Source organism: Selaginella moellendorffii, unplaced genomic scaffold (assembly GCF_000143415.4).
Source record: "Selaginella moellendorffii unplaced genomic scaffold, v1.0 SELMOscaffold_83, whole genome shotgun sequence".
Lineage (NCBI taxonomy): Eukaryota > Viridiplantae > Streptophyta > Lycopodiopsida > Selaginellales > Selaginellaceae > Selaginella > Selaginella moellendorffii.
The window spans coordinates 324,342-341,461 of record NW_003314344.1 but is presented as its reverse complement, the minus strand read 5'-3'; the positions used below and the strand labels follow the sequence as shown (position 1 = coordinate 341,461).

The window sequence follows — 17,120 nt, the reverse complement described above, 5'->3', positions numbered from 1 at the left end:
CGACGCACGGATGATCTTCGCTTGCCACTGGTGCCGGCATTCTTTTATCGCTGCTACGCACCACGCCCTCGAGGATCCAAGTTGCATACAAAAGAAAAATGGTTACCACGTGGCAGATCGACGCCTCGTCAATCATCCACGTAGATGCCACGTTAAAAATAAATTAAAGTTGATAACATTAATCCAACGGTTCTGCTTTAAAACTTCCTTTATATTTATTTAAAAATCTTCTCTTCTCCAAGATCACTGGTTCGTGCCTTACATGACTCACCTTCTCTTCTTCCCAAAGCCTCCTCCTCATCTCTCCTTAGAGGCCGTTTTAGCAAATCTCAAGACCTCTTTTGTCAAGGCGCTGCTGGAGTTTTACCCTTTGGCGGGCAGATTTGTTGTGAGTGAAAGCGAGAATGGACTTGTGGTTTGCAACGAGAAAGACGCCCTCTTCATTGAAGCCAGTGCTACTAGTGAAGTGAGTGGTCTCATTCGCTATGAAGTATATGGAGCTCTTCTTCGTTCATGAGTCTGATCATGGTATCGGAGCAAATGGGAGAGCGATCTGAGCAATCCTTCGAGACTGGATAGCGTTTGGGGCGATTGAGCGGATTGGTGGGGCTGACCAATGGCTGCGTCAGCTTCCAATTCAGTCGATGTGGTGGCAGTGGATAGGTTGGTTGGATTGGCGAGAAGCATGCTGAGGCTGCTCCACCGGAGAAAGATTGACGACCCATCTTTGTTTGCTTCTTCGTCTTTCGGAGACGAAGGCTCCAAATGCCGTAAGTGGTGAGGGAGTAGTGTTGCAATCAGCGGTTTTGTGACAACTCCCACCACCTTATAGAAAACGAAGTTTTATGATCCTTGCGAGGGCCTTTCCTGCTTCTGTAATGACTAATTCCTTCTTTCTGGACTCAGCCGCCACAGATCACATGGTATGTGACGATTCTCACCTGGAGGATTATCGCCCTACCGCAGGTGATCGTGTCCTCGTGGGGACTTCGGCTAGCATCCCAGTTCATGGAACAGGCACACTTGTAATCCACATGCCTTTGCTCGAACCTGATTTCTGTCGGCCAGTTGGCAGACGACGGTTATGCTCTTGAGCTCACAGCTCACAAATTCCTGATCACTTCTCCTACTGGAGAGGCATTGGCTGCTCATCGAGGACTCTACAAGCTCGATGTTGGACCGGCAGAACGAGAGCATGTGTTGCAGGTGATCCCACGCGGAGATGTTGTGAGCTTTCATGCTTGTGGTCTCCATGATCAACGCAATCTGGAGCTGTGGCATAGTCATTTTGGACATGCGAATCTTCAAAAATTTAGCTCGACAAGGCCTTGTAGATGGCTTAACTTTGGACGCTACTTCCGTGGAGTTACCATTTTGCAATGGCTGTCAGCTTGGAAAAATGCCACGCAAACCGTTTCCTGCTGGTCGTGCTCATCGTGCTGGCGAGAAAATGGAGCTAGTCCACACCGATATCTGTGGTCCCATGCAGACGCTTGGACGAGGTGGTTATCGATATTTTCTCACATTTATCGATGATCTTTCTCGCTACACAGTGGTGTATTTTCTACACTTCAAATCTGAAGCTTTACAGCATTTTCTCCAGTTCAAAGCTGTTGGCGAGACACAAACTGGGCAGCGCTTGAAACGACTCAGGTGTGATGGAGGTGGTGAGTACACATCCAATGAGTTCAATCGAGTTTGCCAAGAGGCTGGCATTCTTTGTGAATTCACAGCTGCATATTCTCCTCAGAAAAACAGGAAGAAATAAAAAGTGCACGTGCAATGCTACAGGTTAGTGGCCTTCTTAAGTCCTTTTGGGTTGACGCTATTAGCCTTGCTAACTACGTCCAAAATTAATTACCTACAACCGTTGTGGATGGAAGAACTCCTGAGGAGGCCTGGACTGGCAGAAAGCCCTCCATTGGCTTGTGATCGCTTTCTTCAGCACCGAGATTGGTGTTGGGTGAGAGTGGGAGTGTTGAGGATGGTGAATCCTCGCTCTCTCCACATCAGTACCACGTGGCATCCAAGGTCACGCCTCATGGCAGTTTGTCATGTGTCTATACACATTCCACTCTAATTCGCTATGAAGTATATGGAGTTCTTCTTTGCTCATGAGTCTAATCAAATGACAATCAACATTCTCAAATGCGACTGGAGCTCTCATGATCCTAGAAGTATCAGAGAAGGCCAAGATTGAGCTTCAAACAAATCAACTCCATCCAAGGCTGGATCTAGTATTGCCAATATTCATCACTACACCAACTTAAATGACATTTTTCAAGGAAAGGATGGCTCAAGTGATTACAAGGAGGAGGATATAGTGGCAATATGACTGGAAGGGTGCCAAACAAAAGACAGAGAACTGGGAGCGAATGGAATTTAGTGGATCAAGCGTGTTTGATGTACGGGAATGTTTGTTGCAATGAATAATGTGGATTTGGACACTTTGCTGCTAACTATCTGAGCCAAAAGGACTGCAAATGAAAGAGGTCTTGCAACAGCTGAGGAAGATGACGATCTTAATAGTATTTCTTTTTCTTAGAATTTATCCTCTGTCTGCAGATTATGTTGAGCTGGGCATATCTCAAAATTCAAATTGGCTTCGAGATAGCGGCACTACACACCAAATGATGTTGAATAAAATGTTCCTTCAAAAAATAAGTTTAAAAACATTTTCTGCATTTGTGAGTATAGCAAGTGGTGAGGCTTTAAGAATAATAGTTTTTGAAACTATTTTTTTTCCTTGCATTCAGCTTGAAATTTTTACTATTTTATATGTTCCAACCATAAATTTCATTCTCATCACATATGGATTGTTCAAGCGATGGCTAAAAATGGCCTTTCTTATTTCTCTTGATTCTCGAAGTGTGAATGTTATCTCTATTACTGATGACTCAATTTCACAGTTATGGCATCTACAACTAGGACATGCAAGTTTTAAAGTCAAGAAGACTCCTTAGCTAGTAGGGGAGATACCAAACTTCCATGTGAAAGCTACTTGTAGGTGAGAATGAAGACGAAACCATTGCTCAAAAAAGCTTCCTAAATTATTTTAGACTTGATTCATGACAATATCTAGGGACTATCACCATTAAAATCATTAAACAATACTTGATATTTTCAACTAATTATAGATGATCTTAGTCGTGCCACTGCTGTTTGTTTTCTAAAGTAGAAATCTGACATTCCTCAAAAGTTTTTTGAGTGGATTCAGAAGTCAGAGAACTCACTTGGAATGCACATTAGAAACTCAGAACTGATGGAGGATAGGAACTTCTCTCTGCAGAATTCCACACTATCCTCACATCACGTAACATATCACTCCAAACCTTTATGCCATATGATCATAGTCAAAATGGGGTTAAGGAGAGATAGATGCTTACTATTCTTGATATAGCAAGAGTGATGCTCAAAGCCATGAATGTTCCAACATCCTTCTAGGCAGAGGCTATGCACACAGCTGTGCACATTCTACTAGGAAAAACACTACAAGAAATATAGACAAGTACCAAACCTTCTTTTGCATACTTACTACTGTGTTTGGATGTGTAGGTTTTGCATACGTTTCAGCTGAAGAGCAATCAACAAGGTGTATGGTGCTAGGTTATAGTGAGAATACAAAAAGTGACAAAGTATGGATCTTTAGTCAAAAGAAGGTGCTCGTTTGGTGCACTATTTTCTTTTGTGAAACAGTTCTAGTATACTCTATATTTTCATATAGTCACAAGAAAAATTCAAAATATTTTTAAATTCAGTTCTAACAAATATGAGGACTCAATCATACCCTTAGAAGGCCCCATTCCAGATATAAATCAATGAGAATTGTAATTTCTTTAATGACTTTAACATGGGGACTGTTAAGGGTACAATAACAGATGACTTGGAACAAGATACATCTAAAGATATATCAACAATAAGAACTTTTCCTAGATGATCTTCTCACTTGTGGAAACTAACGAAGAATATTTTAAGGTATTATGCTCAAGTTACATAAATCACCGACAATGCTAGAGGAAGCACTTTCGAGCCTGTAATGTTTTCACTGAAAAGTAGCAATGTAGTTAAGGTACAACAAACAATTAGAAAAACATTCCTAGATATTGGTTGCATCACAAAATGTTCTAAAGGAGGCAATGATTATACAGTGTAAGTGGGTATACAAACTTAAGTATTAAGAGTTTAAGTGAGTATAAGGTGAGATTAGGAGCAAAATGCTACATACAATGATACAATGAGAATCTTTTCACCTGTGGTTAAAATGGTTTCTATATGATTAATTCTTATTATAGCTAACCATTTGGATATAGAGGTTGAACACATAAACATTAAGAACGTGTTTGGTGAATTGGTGAATGGTGAATTGGAACACTTAATGTATATACATCAGCCTCTTGAGTTCAGAGTATGTGGAAAAAAACACTTTTTGTTACAAACTTTAGTGGTCTATTTATGGATTTAAACAATCCCCAAGGATATAAATATCTTAAACAAATTTTTCTAATATTTGGTTTCACCTATGCAAAAGCAAACACACTGTTGTATGTGAGAGTTAATAATTATAGCTATAGTGATGATTTCATTGTGGCTAGGAAGACATTGAATTTATGATGGCCAAAGGAACAACTTGCTAGATAGCTCTAGGTGATAGATCAAGTATATCTCTAATCTCATAAAAAAATACGATAGATTTTTTACTACACACATCACCCCAACTCTGGCACTATAGTTCCATAGACTTTTTAAAGCTAATAAACCATGTTCTGAGGGGGAGAAGAAGGAGATGATATGATTACCACATTAGAATATAATTGGTGCTTTAGTACAACTTATAACAATGAGTCAATTAGATATAGTAGCAATTATTTTTCACATATGCCAATTTAACCCAAAACTTGGAGAAGAAACATTAGCATACAGTGGAACAAATCTTTAACTACATCATACAAACCTTGATGCTCTACCTTGAATTTAAAGATATGTTAGAAGGAGAAATTGAGCAAGAACACTAGTTCCATATGGGATGATTGACACTAATCTTACTAAAGACCCTATGATTACAAATCAACAACTAGATACATATTTAAATCCTCTAATGCTATTGTATCTTAGTGGAGTCAAAAACAATGAATAGTGGTATTATCAACATGTGAGGCTGAGTAAAATGCAATAACAGAAGTAGTGAATGAGGCATTATGGATCTGTCAACTACTATGAGACATTAGATTTGAAATGTAAACACTAATGAACATGTACAATAATAACACAACATATTTATAATGTATTGTGAATATGGTACACCATGGGAGGAACAAGTATTTTGAAATGTTCCACTACTTCATTTAGGAATGTGTGAAGATCAAACTCAAGTCCCTCTCAACAACAAATATGGTAGCTAAAACTCCATCAATAAAATATAAATAAGATTCTCAAAATCATTTAAGGAGGACAAAGAACACTTAACTCAACACTGACATATAGCCAATATAATTTCTAACTCATTTTTAAAGCTATCCTCAAAGTAATTGAATTCCTCATCAACAAAAATCCACTTAAGCTTATAAATGTCATCTTTTCATAAACTTGACCCTCAAATATTATTCAATAACCATGGATTGACCCAGTAACAAATGTATGTCTATATACTATAACTAGTGTAATATATATATATATAGACACACACACACACACACACATACATATATACATACATATATATATATATATATACATATATATATATATACATATATATATATATATATACATATATATATATATATATACATATATATATATATACATATATATATATATACATATATATATATATATATACATATATATATATATATACATATATACATACATATATATACATATATACATACATATATATACATATATACATACATATGTATATATGTATATATATGTATGTATATATGTATATATATGTATATATATGTATATATATGTATATATATGTATATATATATATATATATATATATATATTCTTGAACAAACCTCAAAATTGTAACTTTCAATTAGAAATCAAGGGGACTTGGAGGGGAATTATAATTCACAATATATTGCTGCAGTAAGCAAAAAGTTAATTATACCTCTATGTCTTCCCTCAATTATCTTCTAAGACCATTATTAATTTGTAATTAATGACAAAATTTGTCTCTTCATAGTCAACACCCAAGATAGTTGTGTTAACTTAGACTTGCTATTTTTATCCTTGTCCTATCAGAGATTAAACTCACTCCTATTATCCTTTATCTTCTTAACTTCATTATCCTCTACTTCAAGGAAAAATGTTTAAAACATTATACCCTTCAAACTCACTACATTAATCTTCACTTTTCATTAGTTTTGTTTAGCCCCACTCACTGTGATGTTTGCGTGGCCTCACTTTGCTGGGTTTGTTACATCATTACATTTGTATTCATTTATCTCTCACTCCACAATTCATATTGTGTATCTTTGCTCCAATACTATTAGCATTGTCACTCATCCTCACTTCATTATCATGGTTGGATTAGTCTCCTCTATCCCCTCATCAAAAAAGAAAAAAAAACAAAAATGTGTGAATGTTATAACAAAGATAAGAAAGCAAAAAAATTTGAGGAAAAAATCAAGTGGAAGAGGATAAAGAAGCAAGAATTTTAGCAGTGGTATTAATGTGGAAATAGAAAACTAAAAAAAAATGCAAAAAGGATATTTTACTCTATATGTCTAGATAATAATGAATAGTCTACTATAAAATACTTTAACCAATATAAGTTAAGTATAAGACTCAATATATTTAATCTCTTCAACACTCAACTCAACACATAAGATGGAATAATCAAAGGAAAATTCTATACTTTTAAGAAAATGAACTCAATAGCAATTATATAAAAAATACAAACACTCATTTAAATTTTGTTATTCTTTCCTAGTATATATTGGCTTTTTGTTGTTTCTTCCTTATATAAAACACTTCTTTGAGCATTTTTTAACTCTTATAGAATATAATCATAAGTTTTTATAAATAATCTTTCTTTGTCAAAACTTAAGTTTAGAATGGGTTTACAAATTGTAAAAATCTTGCATGTCAAAAAAAAATTTAATTGTTAATGAAGCAACATACTTTGTCAAATAATTTATCTTATATTGTAACATCACAATAAATGTATTCTCTTTGAAATGCAAACTACTTTTTTATTTAGAAAGAAATATTAAATAAATGAAGCAAAAAAATAAAAATAAAAATCCATGGCTATATAAGTTTCAAACCTGTGGATAACTAAGCTTTCTCATCGCATGTCTTTTGAGCCCAACATAAGCTACCACATCACCTTCCTCCTTTCCTGGGAAATAGTATAGCTTGCCATCCTCAGAAGGACGAACCAGCGTCATTCCAACTGGCTTTCCAAATCCAAAGTCTTGGAAAACCGGGAAGTAGAACGAACTTCCAACGATCAATGCTGTTTCCATCTTGTATAGAGGAAAAGCTGTGGAGTCCCTGTCGCCATTGCTCACAACCTTTGAGTAGAGACCCACGCCTTCCTCCGTGAGCAAATCACCAATCTTTTCCCTGAGAAGAACGGCCCCGTTTCTCAGCTCATTTCCCTGAGCTCGTAGGCTCGAGAATTTGGTGGAAACGTGATCATACACCGCGGCGACTCCTACGAGTCCCTCCGGGACAGTCTTGATCCTTCCTCTACAGTTTGCCGCAAATACAAGAGTAGTGGTTTCGTCATCCTTGAGATCTCTCGCAGCGTTAACTCTGGACCATATGAAACTCGTGAGAAGCTGGAACGAGCTGAACCCTGGATTCTCCAGCTTCATCCTTTGGATCATCTCCTTCTTGAATGCAAAGCACTTCATCTCGTACTCCGTGGACTGCGATGTTGAGTTGGTGTTGAATTTCAGTAAATCCGCGTTCCGGATCCTTTCAAACCCTGCTGGTAGCTCAAAATTTGTAGGATGATCGTCCGAGACCGCAATACATGGTGGAGTTTCCACAACCACGGGCTTGAGTGACATAGATTTACCGCAACAGACCTCAGCCCATGACTTCACAAAGTTCCAGGTCCCAGCTCCATCCAACAGCTGGTGATTAAACTTGATGGAGATGCAAATTCCACCACAAGAAAGCTCTGTCACCTACATATGAATTGACTTAATTATCAATACAAATATAGTGAAGTACCTGGATGATGAAAAGAGGAGCATCGAAGGACCATGGAATCGTAGATATATCGTAGCCTCCACATTGTGCCAGATCTTCCACTAGTTTTGCCGGAATCCCCTCGAAATGGCCACTCACTTCATTCTTTTCAAGCTCCCCAATTGTAACTCCAGTAGCACTGGCTTCGATGAAGAGCACGCCTTTGTCATTGCAAACCACATCCAACCGGAGTCCATTGTCGCTGTCACTCACCAGCAATCTCCCTGCCAAGGGATAAAACTCCACCAGCGCCTTGGCAAGAGAGCTCTTGAGATTTGCTACAATGGCCTCGAAGGAGAGACGAGGAGGAGGCTTTCGGAAGAAGAGAAGGCGAGTCCTGTAAGGCACAAACCAGAGCATATGAGCGGCAGCACTGGGACGCATTTGCTTCTTCTTGCTTTCCAAAAGATCACTGTCCCCGGGGCTGTAACTTGGAGCAACCAAGCAAGTGTTCGTCACTGTGATCGTGGAAGACTCCAGCGCCATGGCCAACAACACCACACCACAGACTTTAGAGGAGCGAGCGAAGGCCTGACCAAACTGTCCCTTGCTGAAAAAGCATTTAAACCCCCACCCCCACAGGTAGACCTGTTAAAAAAGAATTCAAACTCTATAAAGTCAAGACCGAACGGCAGATGCATTCGGTCCTGGACGACCAGCTGTGGCGATACTTATCCGTCTCTGGCCAACAAACAGAGTCCCAGATCGGGAGGGGAGGCCACGCCAAAGTTTACAGAGCCTTCCGCAGATCCGATGGAGCGGCATTTGCAGTGAAAATGATCCACGGCAGCGAGGCAGAAGAAGAAGAAGCGACCGGGACGGGAGTTGTGAGTGGCATCGTCAGGATCGAGGGCGAGATTTACGAAAAAGGGAACTTGGGAACGAGTTGCCTGGCAGTCATCCATGGATGGAACCTGGACGGCCTACGTTGGATGGCATGGAGAGCGAGGCACCATCACTGAGCTGCTTGTAAAGTGGCAAATCATCGCTGCTCTTACATCATCGCACTTCTCTCGTTACGCACTAGTTGGTAGCGGTGCTTTGGCTTACACGATTGATTGATGCAAAGGTGTTGTTCTGGTAACGCAGCAGACCTCTTGACAAAGACAACAGTGGCAGTTCAACAACTGCATAGCCGACTCAGGTTCTCTTCCTAGAGGGAGCTGAGAGCTGAAGATGTTTTACGATCTGAAAAGATTGTCAGATCGAGGGGGAGTGTTGGAGCAGCAGGAATCAAGGTGACACGAAAACAGGGATCTACAGCAGCAATCTCGGAGAGATTTAAAGCGATGCATATATATAGACCTGTACTTCTATAGCATTCATACTGTAGTATTTTTCCTGTTCATTCTTTCCATCACTGAGGTCTGTTGTGGTAAATCTATGTCATTCGAGCCCGTGGTTGCGGAAACTCCACCATGCATTGCGTCGGATAATCATCCCAGAGATTTTGAGCTTCCTTCGGAAGAATACGTAACACAGACTTGATGAAACAGGCAGTGCCAACGAAACATCACAGTTCACGGTTTGTGAGATGAAGTGCTTCACATTCAAGAAGGAGATGATCCGAAGGATGAAGCTGGAGAATCCAGGGTTCAGCTCGTTCCAGCTCAGAGTGCTTACATGCTTGGCAGAGGCCTTGTAGAGTGCGTGCGTTGGTCGGGAGCTTTTGCCAGGAATCGTCCCCAAGGACAATCCTTTGTGCGATGCACTTAAGAAATCTTCACTTGCAGCTTTCTTTCACCGAGAGAAATGGCTTCCCTGTCATGATTCAAGATGGTTAAGACAGCCATCAACACTGGGTGAACACAAAACTAAAAGATCCAGAACAAGAGCCAAGTTCTGGTATTCACATGCACAAAACAAGGATACTATTACACTTATCATCCTTCTTCCATCTCGTTGGTCTCGAGCAATCTCTGAAGCCCAGCAGATAATGCGCAATCTTCTCCCTGTAGATCGGGTCCCCCATTGCATCGCGTGGAAATCCAGGATCATACCTCTCCACCACAGTTTCCACCTCCATCCGCCGGTTACTCCCACGGAAACAAGCCGCCAGCCGCCGGGTGACTGGAATCCTGTAGAAAACGTTGTGTCCAGCACGAGCAGCCCCAAAAACACTTGCTTCTTGAGCTTGTTGCCCCGCCGTCGCGCTCGTTCCTGGTTCTCGGATGGCCATCTCCACAAGACGGGCTTCTGCAAACGCCCTCCTCTCCAGTCGGTCAGGATGAACGATCATCCTGATCTCAGGTATGCGCCCACGCATGATGTAGATGTCCATGCGCTTAGCGATGCTTCCAGCGTCGTCACCCTCGGGACCAAACTCGTACTCGACTGCCTGCTCGATGAACCAATCGGAAATGACGGTGTCCTTCTCGTCACATATCTGTTGACAAGCATGTGCATTCCTGGGAGCTCCTCGTAGCCCAGGAGAAGCAGCAGCTCCCTGGCCAGCCTCCATACCGAGAGCTGCATCGGGGATGTAGGCGTTGAGCCAGTGAACGTGGCGAACATCGGCTGTGAGGTCCTTCATTTCACGCACCATTTGCTCGTACTCGTACTCTGCTAGAGGCGAGAAGAACTCTGCGTCACGGAACCTCACCTTGCACCGCTACATTGTTACCATCAGAGGCGGAGGACTCCGAGATCTGGGAGGGAGACATTGCTTTCGTGAATTGTGTCTGTGGCTTGAAGAAGGACGGCGGTAAGAAGATGGTAGAATGCGAGGTCTGTAAGGAATGGTCATGTCTGGTGGTTTTGGTCACAAGAAGAACCGGATTACGTGTGCGTGAGTTGTATGGGAGGGAGTGAGAAGTGTGCCTCCAAATGGACGTCTAGGGACTTACGGAACTTCAGAGTGGACATTTGCGTTGTGAAAGACGCTCTGGATTTTTTCGGTTTCAGCTTAGAGTTCTTCAGGAGCCCAGCGGTCGAAAACTTTCTTGATGCGGAGCTGAACAACTGCCTCTTTTGCATGTCCCCGGAGTATGTAGAGAAGTACTTCCACAATCCACGCGTGAGAGGCCTTGCTTTCGCCTGCCATTTGGACAGAACAAATGAAGCCTTGGTCATGGAGTTTGTCACGGGGCTTATGGATATGCTGATCGACTCACGTAGCTTGATCTTCCCAGAGAAGAGGCAACAGGTTGAAGTCAAGGGGAGGTACTCTGCGAGATCAGATCGTTTGCTGCTTGGACGGGCTTCACGACTTCCAAAGAATGTGCTTCGAAGGCAAAAGCTTCAATAGAGGAAGTTCTGCCACAGAAGTGGCGGGTGAAGCACAGCTGATTTGCCAGATGATAAGTCACTCTTGAGATTCTTCAGGCACGGAGAGAACCTCTCCCATGATAGGTTTGTTGTTTCCCATCAACGATTGAGATGATAGGTTTGTTGTTCCGGGGAGGATTACCAACTGTTTACCGCGTCGCAATCCCACGGACTTTCTGGTGTGTCACGGAAGGTAGAAGGCCTGAGGAGGTTCTTATGATTCAACGATTCACAGCTTTTGATAATGATCTACTACCGTGTGCATCCATCACCCATCCAGAGAAGAAATGTGACATAATTGATTCTGTTAGAGAATTAGCCTCCCTGTAGAGATTTGTCTTGGAGAATGAAGTCAGTGAATATATTTAAAATATACTTAGATTTTTTAGGATATTTTACGTATATTTTAGTTATTCTACTATCTAATGGTTGATATATAATAAGATTAATCTTATACTTATAAATTATAAAGTGATTATAATTATAGTTCTGTGAGGTCCATGCACTCACAGTTCCAATTGATAAATTAATAAATAATAAGAACTACTATTAAGCAATGTTCATAGAAAATTATTTAAAATATTCTTGAATTTTTTATTTAAAATAAATGTAAAATGTTCATGGAGGAATTTATATTTAATAAAATTATATTTACTACACATAAGCTGTGCTATTAATAGAGATTATATTTCTCAATTTAGATTAAATTGAAACTTCAGTTTAATACTTTTAAAGAATTTTATTATATATCTTAATAAAGTAGATAATATAATTATTAGTTTTTTAACTAATCAATATAAAAATTTGATAGAAAAACTACTAATTTTTTATTTGGTTGTAATAGGCAAAATATGTATGATGGTCACCTTGGACTTTGGTTTCTCTTTGGACGACACACTCAAGCAATAGGAAAAAGCTAATGTACCTCCACTTAAGCTTGTCCATGCCATCTTTTCTGAGGATCAAGCCCATCTTTAGTAGAGCAAAGATTGTACACAAGAGAAGAAAAGCCTGGAAAAAAATGCATAAGGAAAAAATAACCTATTTCTCAATGTTATAGTGATTTTTTTGTTGTTAAATCTCAAAACATTTGTCCTGTCATGTGGTCCAATCTCCACCAAATCTAGCACCAATTACATGACAGTGCATTCTCGTCATATCCTTGTACTCAATGAACGTACCAAGCTTGGAAATGACTGTGCAGCTGCAAGGGAATCCTCATTCCAACCATTTTTTCAGATAAGCACACTCTGACCACGAACTCCAAGCATATGCACACCATCAACATCTCCCTCATCCATCTTACGTAGCGCATCATTCATGTCAGCCATTGTCCTCTCTCTATCTAGACTTCATGTTTTCTCCCAATGTTGTAGATTCGTAACAACACATCTCTGGCAAGGAATGTGTCCATCTTTTGTCAAGAAAACTGAGAGATCAGTCACAGAAATATTGGACCAAATCAACTTACCAAAAGACATCTTCAATAGCTTTCCAAGGAGACCCAAAAACATGTAGTTGGAGTACCATTGAGTAAAATGTTGCTGCTCTTGAGCCTTACAATATCCGAATCAGTCATATGGCTTTTCTGGAGCTCGTCCCGCCTTCATGACAGGGGTTGTAGCTTCCAAGATTGCTTGCAACCGTGCCATCACAATTGTCTAGCCTCCTTTCTTCTTTGCTGCTAGATCGAGCATCTTCGAATCCATGACCTTGGAGCAAGCGTGTGCGAAAGCAGTATGTTGCAACAAGTTGTAACCTTGCTGTTTGCGTTTGTTATTTAACCAGAGATACAATTACATTATTCCAGCTTGACAATTAATCTCGCATTAACCTCTTTCCTTAACCAAAATTTTGAAACCAGCAGATTATTCTGGAAGTAACGATTGACACCAAAATCATCTTAGTCATACAGCGTTTAGTTCTGTAGCTTTTACAGACTGAACAGATAGAGCCGCAAGCTTGTTCTTTGTGATTTCTTGCATTGTACATGGAACATTTGTCGATCCTTTTTCTATTTCCTTGTGAAGTTGGGATGGCCGGGTGATGGAGACTGAAGAACTGGCCTGACGGTGCTGGGAAGTGTTGTTGATTTCTTCTTGCGTCGCAGCTTGGCACTGTGCTTGGCCATCATCGCACTGACCCACGGCTGGACGTTCTCTACGTACTTGATCGTGATGAAAAAGATGACCCGGTAGACGATGATCATGAGAAAGATCACTCCCAAGTTCCACCACTTTGATCTCGCCACTGTGATCTGGTACACGTCCGTGAGGATGAACTTGCCCGGGATCTTTGGAAGTCCTGGAAACTTGTTGTCAAATTCCAAGCCAAGGAAATCATTCTCGTAAGTTCCCTGCAACAAAACAATGACTGTCAAGCTGTTTGAACGTCAAAGGTCCTTTCATACCTGTAGAGCGTACATGTGAAAGCCAATGTACGACATTGGATACTTCCAATAAGCTTTTGGAAGATCGTTTGGAAGTCGGAAGAAGCCAGCGACAAGCAGGAAAATGCCCTGTGCAAGAAAACAAGGAAGAGCGAATGTAAATGCCATGACAAAGAATGCAACTTTAACCTGGATTCCGGCTCCAGTGATGATCCCCATGAGAAAATTTGGAACGAGGCTGGCGACAGCCATCATCAAGCTCTCTACAGCAGCAACGCACGCAAAGAGATTGAGAACGAAGTAGATTTGATGTGTGATCCCAGGATGGAGCTGGACCATGTTGTAGACGATGAGCTCCGATATGAGAGAGATGAGAAACAAGAATGGAAGTGACGAGAGCGTGTTGCCAATCACGAAGGCAACCACACCGTAGTGTCCATTCAATCTCTCCCTGCTAAAAACCTGTAGAAGAAAAGAAAAAACTCGTTAGTGGATGACCAAGGAGGAATCAATGGACACTTACTTTCATGTCTTCCACAAACGATGGAAAGCCTCCAATCGACATGAAAACGAGGAAGCCACCAACGTAAGACATGCATGCTGCTCTTCCCTGGGAAACAACAAGGAAAACTTAGTCAACTTCGCATTGATGGAGTAACATTTTTTTCTTGGTGGGTGAGAATCAAGATTACCAGGATCGCGTTGTAGCCGGTGCCAATTCTATAATACAAAGTTCCAATTCCGATGCTGAGCATGATGTAGATTGCCACACGGAGCCAGTAATAGCCGATATCTCTCGACATATTCACGAAAGATCTTCGTGTGAGTGTCAAGGCTTGCATGTAAAAGCTTGCCTGACTGCCCTCGGACTCGAGAACAGCACCTTTCTGGTTGACAAAACACGAGAAAAACGTAAGTTTAAGATTGATCACACGAGGAAAAGCTTACGGTCTGATTGATCTCGTGAACTTTGGCAGCTGTCTGCATTGCCTGCGCAGACGATTGGTAGTGCTCTGTGAGAACTTTAATGATCTGACTCGTGGAGACGTGATCCAGAGGATCGCCCGACTCAAAGTCCTGTCAAGAAATTCATCGAAGAATGTGAGGAAAGAAAATAAAATGAGAGAAACTTTCGAGGAAGACAAAGAAGAGAAGAGACTTACTCTAAACTTGAAGGAGCCTTTGAGTGTCGCCTTGACCCTGTCAAAGTCGGAATTTATCGCTCGGAGGTAGTGGTCTGACGGGTTCCGGTGTGGAGGGCATGGAAATCCAGCAGAAGCAAAGAACTGGAAGAACAAAAAGAGTTATAAAAGTGGTCACGAACTTTGCCATTGCATTACTATACCTCTTGAGCAAGAGCAGCTTCACCGAAATAGATAGTCTTTCCATGCGAAAGAAGGACCAAGTTGTCAAAGAGCTCGAAAACTTGGCTGCTCGGCTGATGAATGGAAGCCACGACCGTACGCCCGTCCCTTGCGAGGTTCCGTAGCGTTTGCATCACGAAAAACGCCGAGGCACTGGAGGAAACGAGTATAAGTTTAAGCTGGAAGAGACAAAGCCATCTCTCCCGAGCAAGAATCCAAGCACCAAAAGACGCAAAGAGAGCTGGAAAACAAACAATCCCAAAAGAGAAGAGATATCACACAGACCTGTCGAGACCACTCGTTGGTTCGTCCAAGAACAAGAGCCTCGGCCTTGTGAGGATCTCCAGTCCAATGCTAAGCCGCCGCTTCTCGCCACCGCTCAATCCTCTCATATGCCAGTTCCCCACCGGAGTATCAGCGCAGTCCTGCAACCCCATCTCCACAATCGTGCACTCTACAATGGCCAGCCTCTCGGCCTTGTTTAGCGCATCCGGGAGCCGCAAGTTGGCCGAGTACGTTATCGTCTCGCGCACTGTCAGCGTTCCAATCAAAGTATCCTCTTGAGTCACATAGGCCTGTCCAAGAACACGAACCGTGAGCTCGTCTCGAGAGGAGAGCGAGAGAATGAAGAACACCGACCACAATGCCGTAGGAGAGCTGCTTCTTCCGTCCATTGAGCAAGATCTGACCCGTCTGAGTGGTGTTCTTCGCCAGCCTCCCTGGCAGACACGAAGATCTAAGCAGCCTCGCCACGAGAAACCAGGAAAACTAGCTCGAACACAGCACAGTAGCACCACCTTTGCTAGATCTAAGCACCACTCTAAGCAAGAACAGGAAAACAAAGAAAAAGATTTCCATCCCCAAGTTTTTTATCCAGGAAGAAGACTCACCGGCAAGAGCATCCAGCAGCGTCGACTTGCCGGATCCAGACGGCCCCATGATCGCGGTGATGTATCCCGGCTCCGAGTAACCCGTCATGGGCTCCAGCAAACGCTTGGTCTCACCGCGCGCCGTGGCCGTTACCGCCAAGTCCTTCCACGTAAGTCGAGCCGAGATGTCCTCCATATCCGGCCCGGCCTTGTCCTTCCATAGATGGACGCTGAGCGGGCTCAATCCTCCCAGGCTCCTGGTGCTCATCGCTCCCATCTCGCTCCCATTTGCCCGGCTGCTGCCTTCCTGCTCCTTGATCGAGCTGGAGGCCATGGTGGCCGTCGCCGAATCGAAGCCTGCGCTGGAGCAAACCCAAGATGAAGAAGTACCCGCTGCAAGACCTCCTTCCTTCTTCCTCGTCTTCGTGCTTCTCGGCCCCCTGCTTGGATTGGACGATGAAATCAGCGCGAGAAGCTTGATGAGATCACTCCAGCGCCGGCTGGCCGCGGAAGCTTTCTTAAATCAGAGTCAAGATCGCAGCGGCGAGACGAGGAAAACGGAGTGAATGGCCGAACGACGCGACGAAGGGCATTTGTTTGAGCATTGCGGAATGGCAATGCACATGAACAAGGCAAACTGGCCACCAAAGGGACGCCATGCATTTAATGAATGTGGTGTCAAAGATTTATTACCACCCCACCTTTTCACCCTTGGAAAAGAAAATACCAGAGAAAAAAAACTTACCTTCCCTTTTATTTACCGCCGCTCTTTCGCTGGCAAATTTGCCGCTCGCATTTAACCGCCCCACCGACGGCTCTGGCTCTGATGCTGGCTGATTTTTTTCCACCAAACTGTGGTAAAATGGAGAAATACCATGAGGAGGTAACCATGGTTTTGGGAAATATTATGTATCTTACATTGAGAAATGGTGATTTTCATTCAACCTTTGGTTTTTACCTTTGTGTGTCTGCAAGCTATAATTGAGGCGGGAAGTGCACCTACCATCA

At 42.0% G+C, this 17,120-nt stretch overlaps 2 protein-coding genes across 2 annotated transcripts; both read right to left on the bottom strand.

Annotated features, from left to right (window-relative positions):
• Nucleotides 1-7,190: 7,190 nt before the first annotated feature.
• Nucleotides 7,191-8,748, bottom strand: LOC9630725 (fatty alcohol:caffeoyl-CoA acyltransferase). Its single transcript, XM_024661479.1, has 2 exons — nt 8,206-8,748; nt 7,191-8,159 (listed from the first exon to the last, which is right to left on the bottom strand). The coding sequence occupies exons 1-2, from the start codon at nt 8,707-8,709 to the stop codon at nt 7,281-7,283; spliced, it is 1,383 nt and encodes a 460-aa protein (XP_024517247.1). The 5' UTR covers nt 8,710-8,748; the 3' UTR covers nt 7,191-7,280.
• A 4,610-nt stretch (nt 8,749-13,358) lies between these two features.
• Nucleotides 13,359-16,720, bottom strand: LOC9663181 (ABC transporter G family member 11). Its single transcript, XM_002987583.2, has 11 exons — nt 16,134-16,720; nt 15,883-15,962; nt 15,529-15,818; nt 15,225-15,396; nt 15,043-15,165; nt 14,828-14,956; nt 14,572-14,766; nt 14,403-14,489; nt 14,069-14,341; nt 13,901-14,008; nt 13,359-13,846 (listed from the first exon to the last, which is right to left on the bottom strand). Exons 1-11 carry the CDS (start codon nt 16,444-16,446, stop codon nt 13,505-13,507), a joined length of 2,112 nt encoding a protein of 703 aa, XP_002987629.2. The 5' UTR covers nt 16,447-16,720; the 3' UTR covers nt 13,359-13,504.
• Between the last annotated feature and the right edge of the window lie 400 nt (nt 16,721-17,120).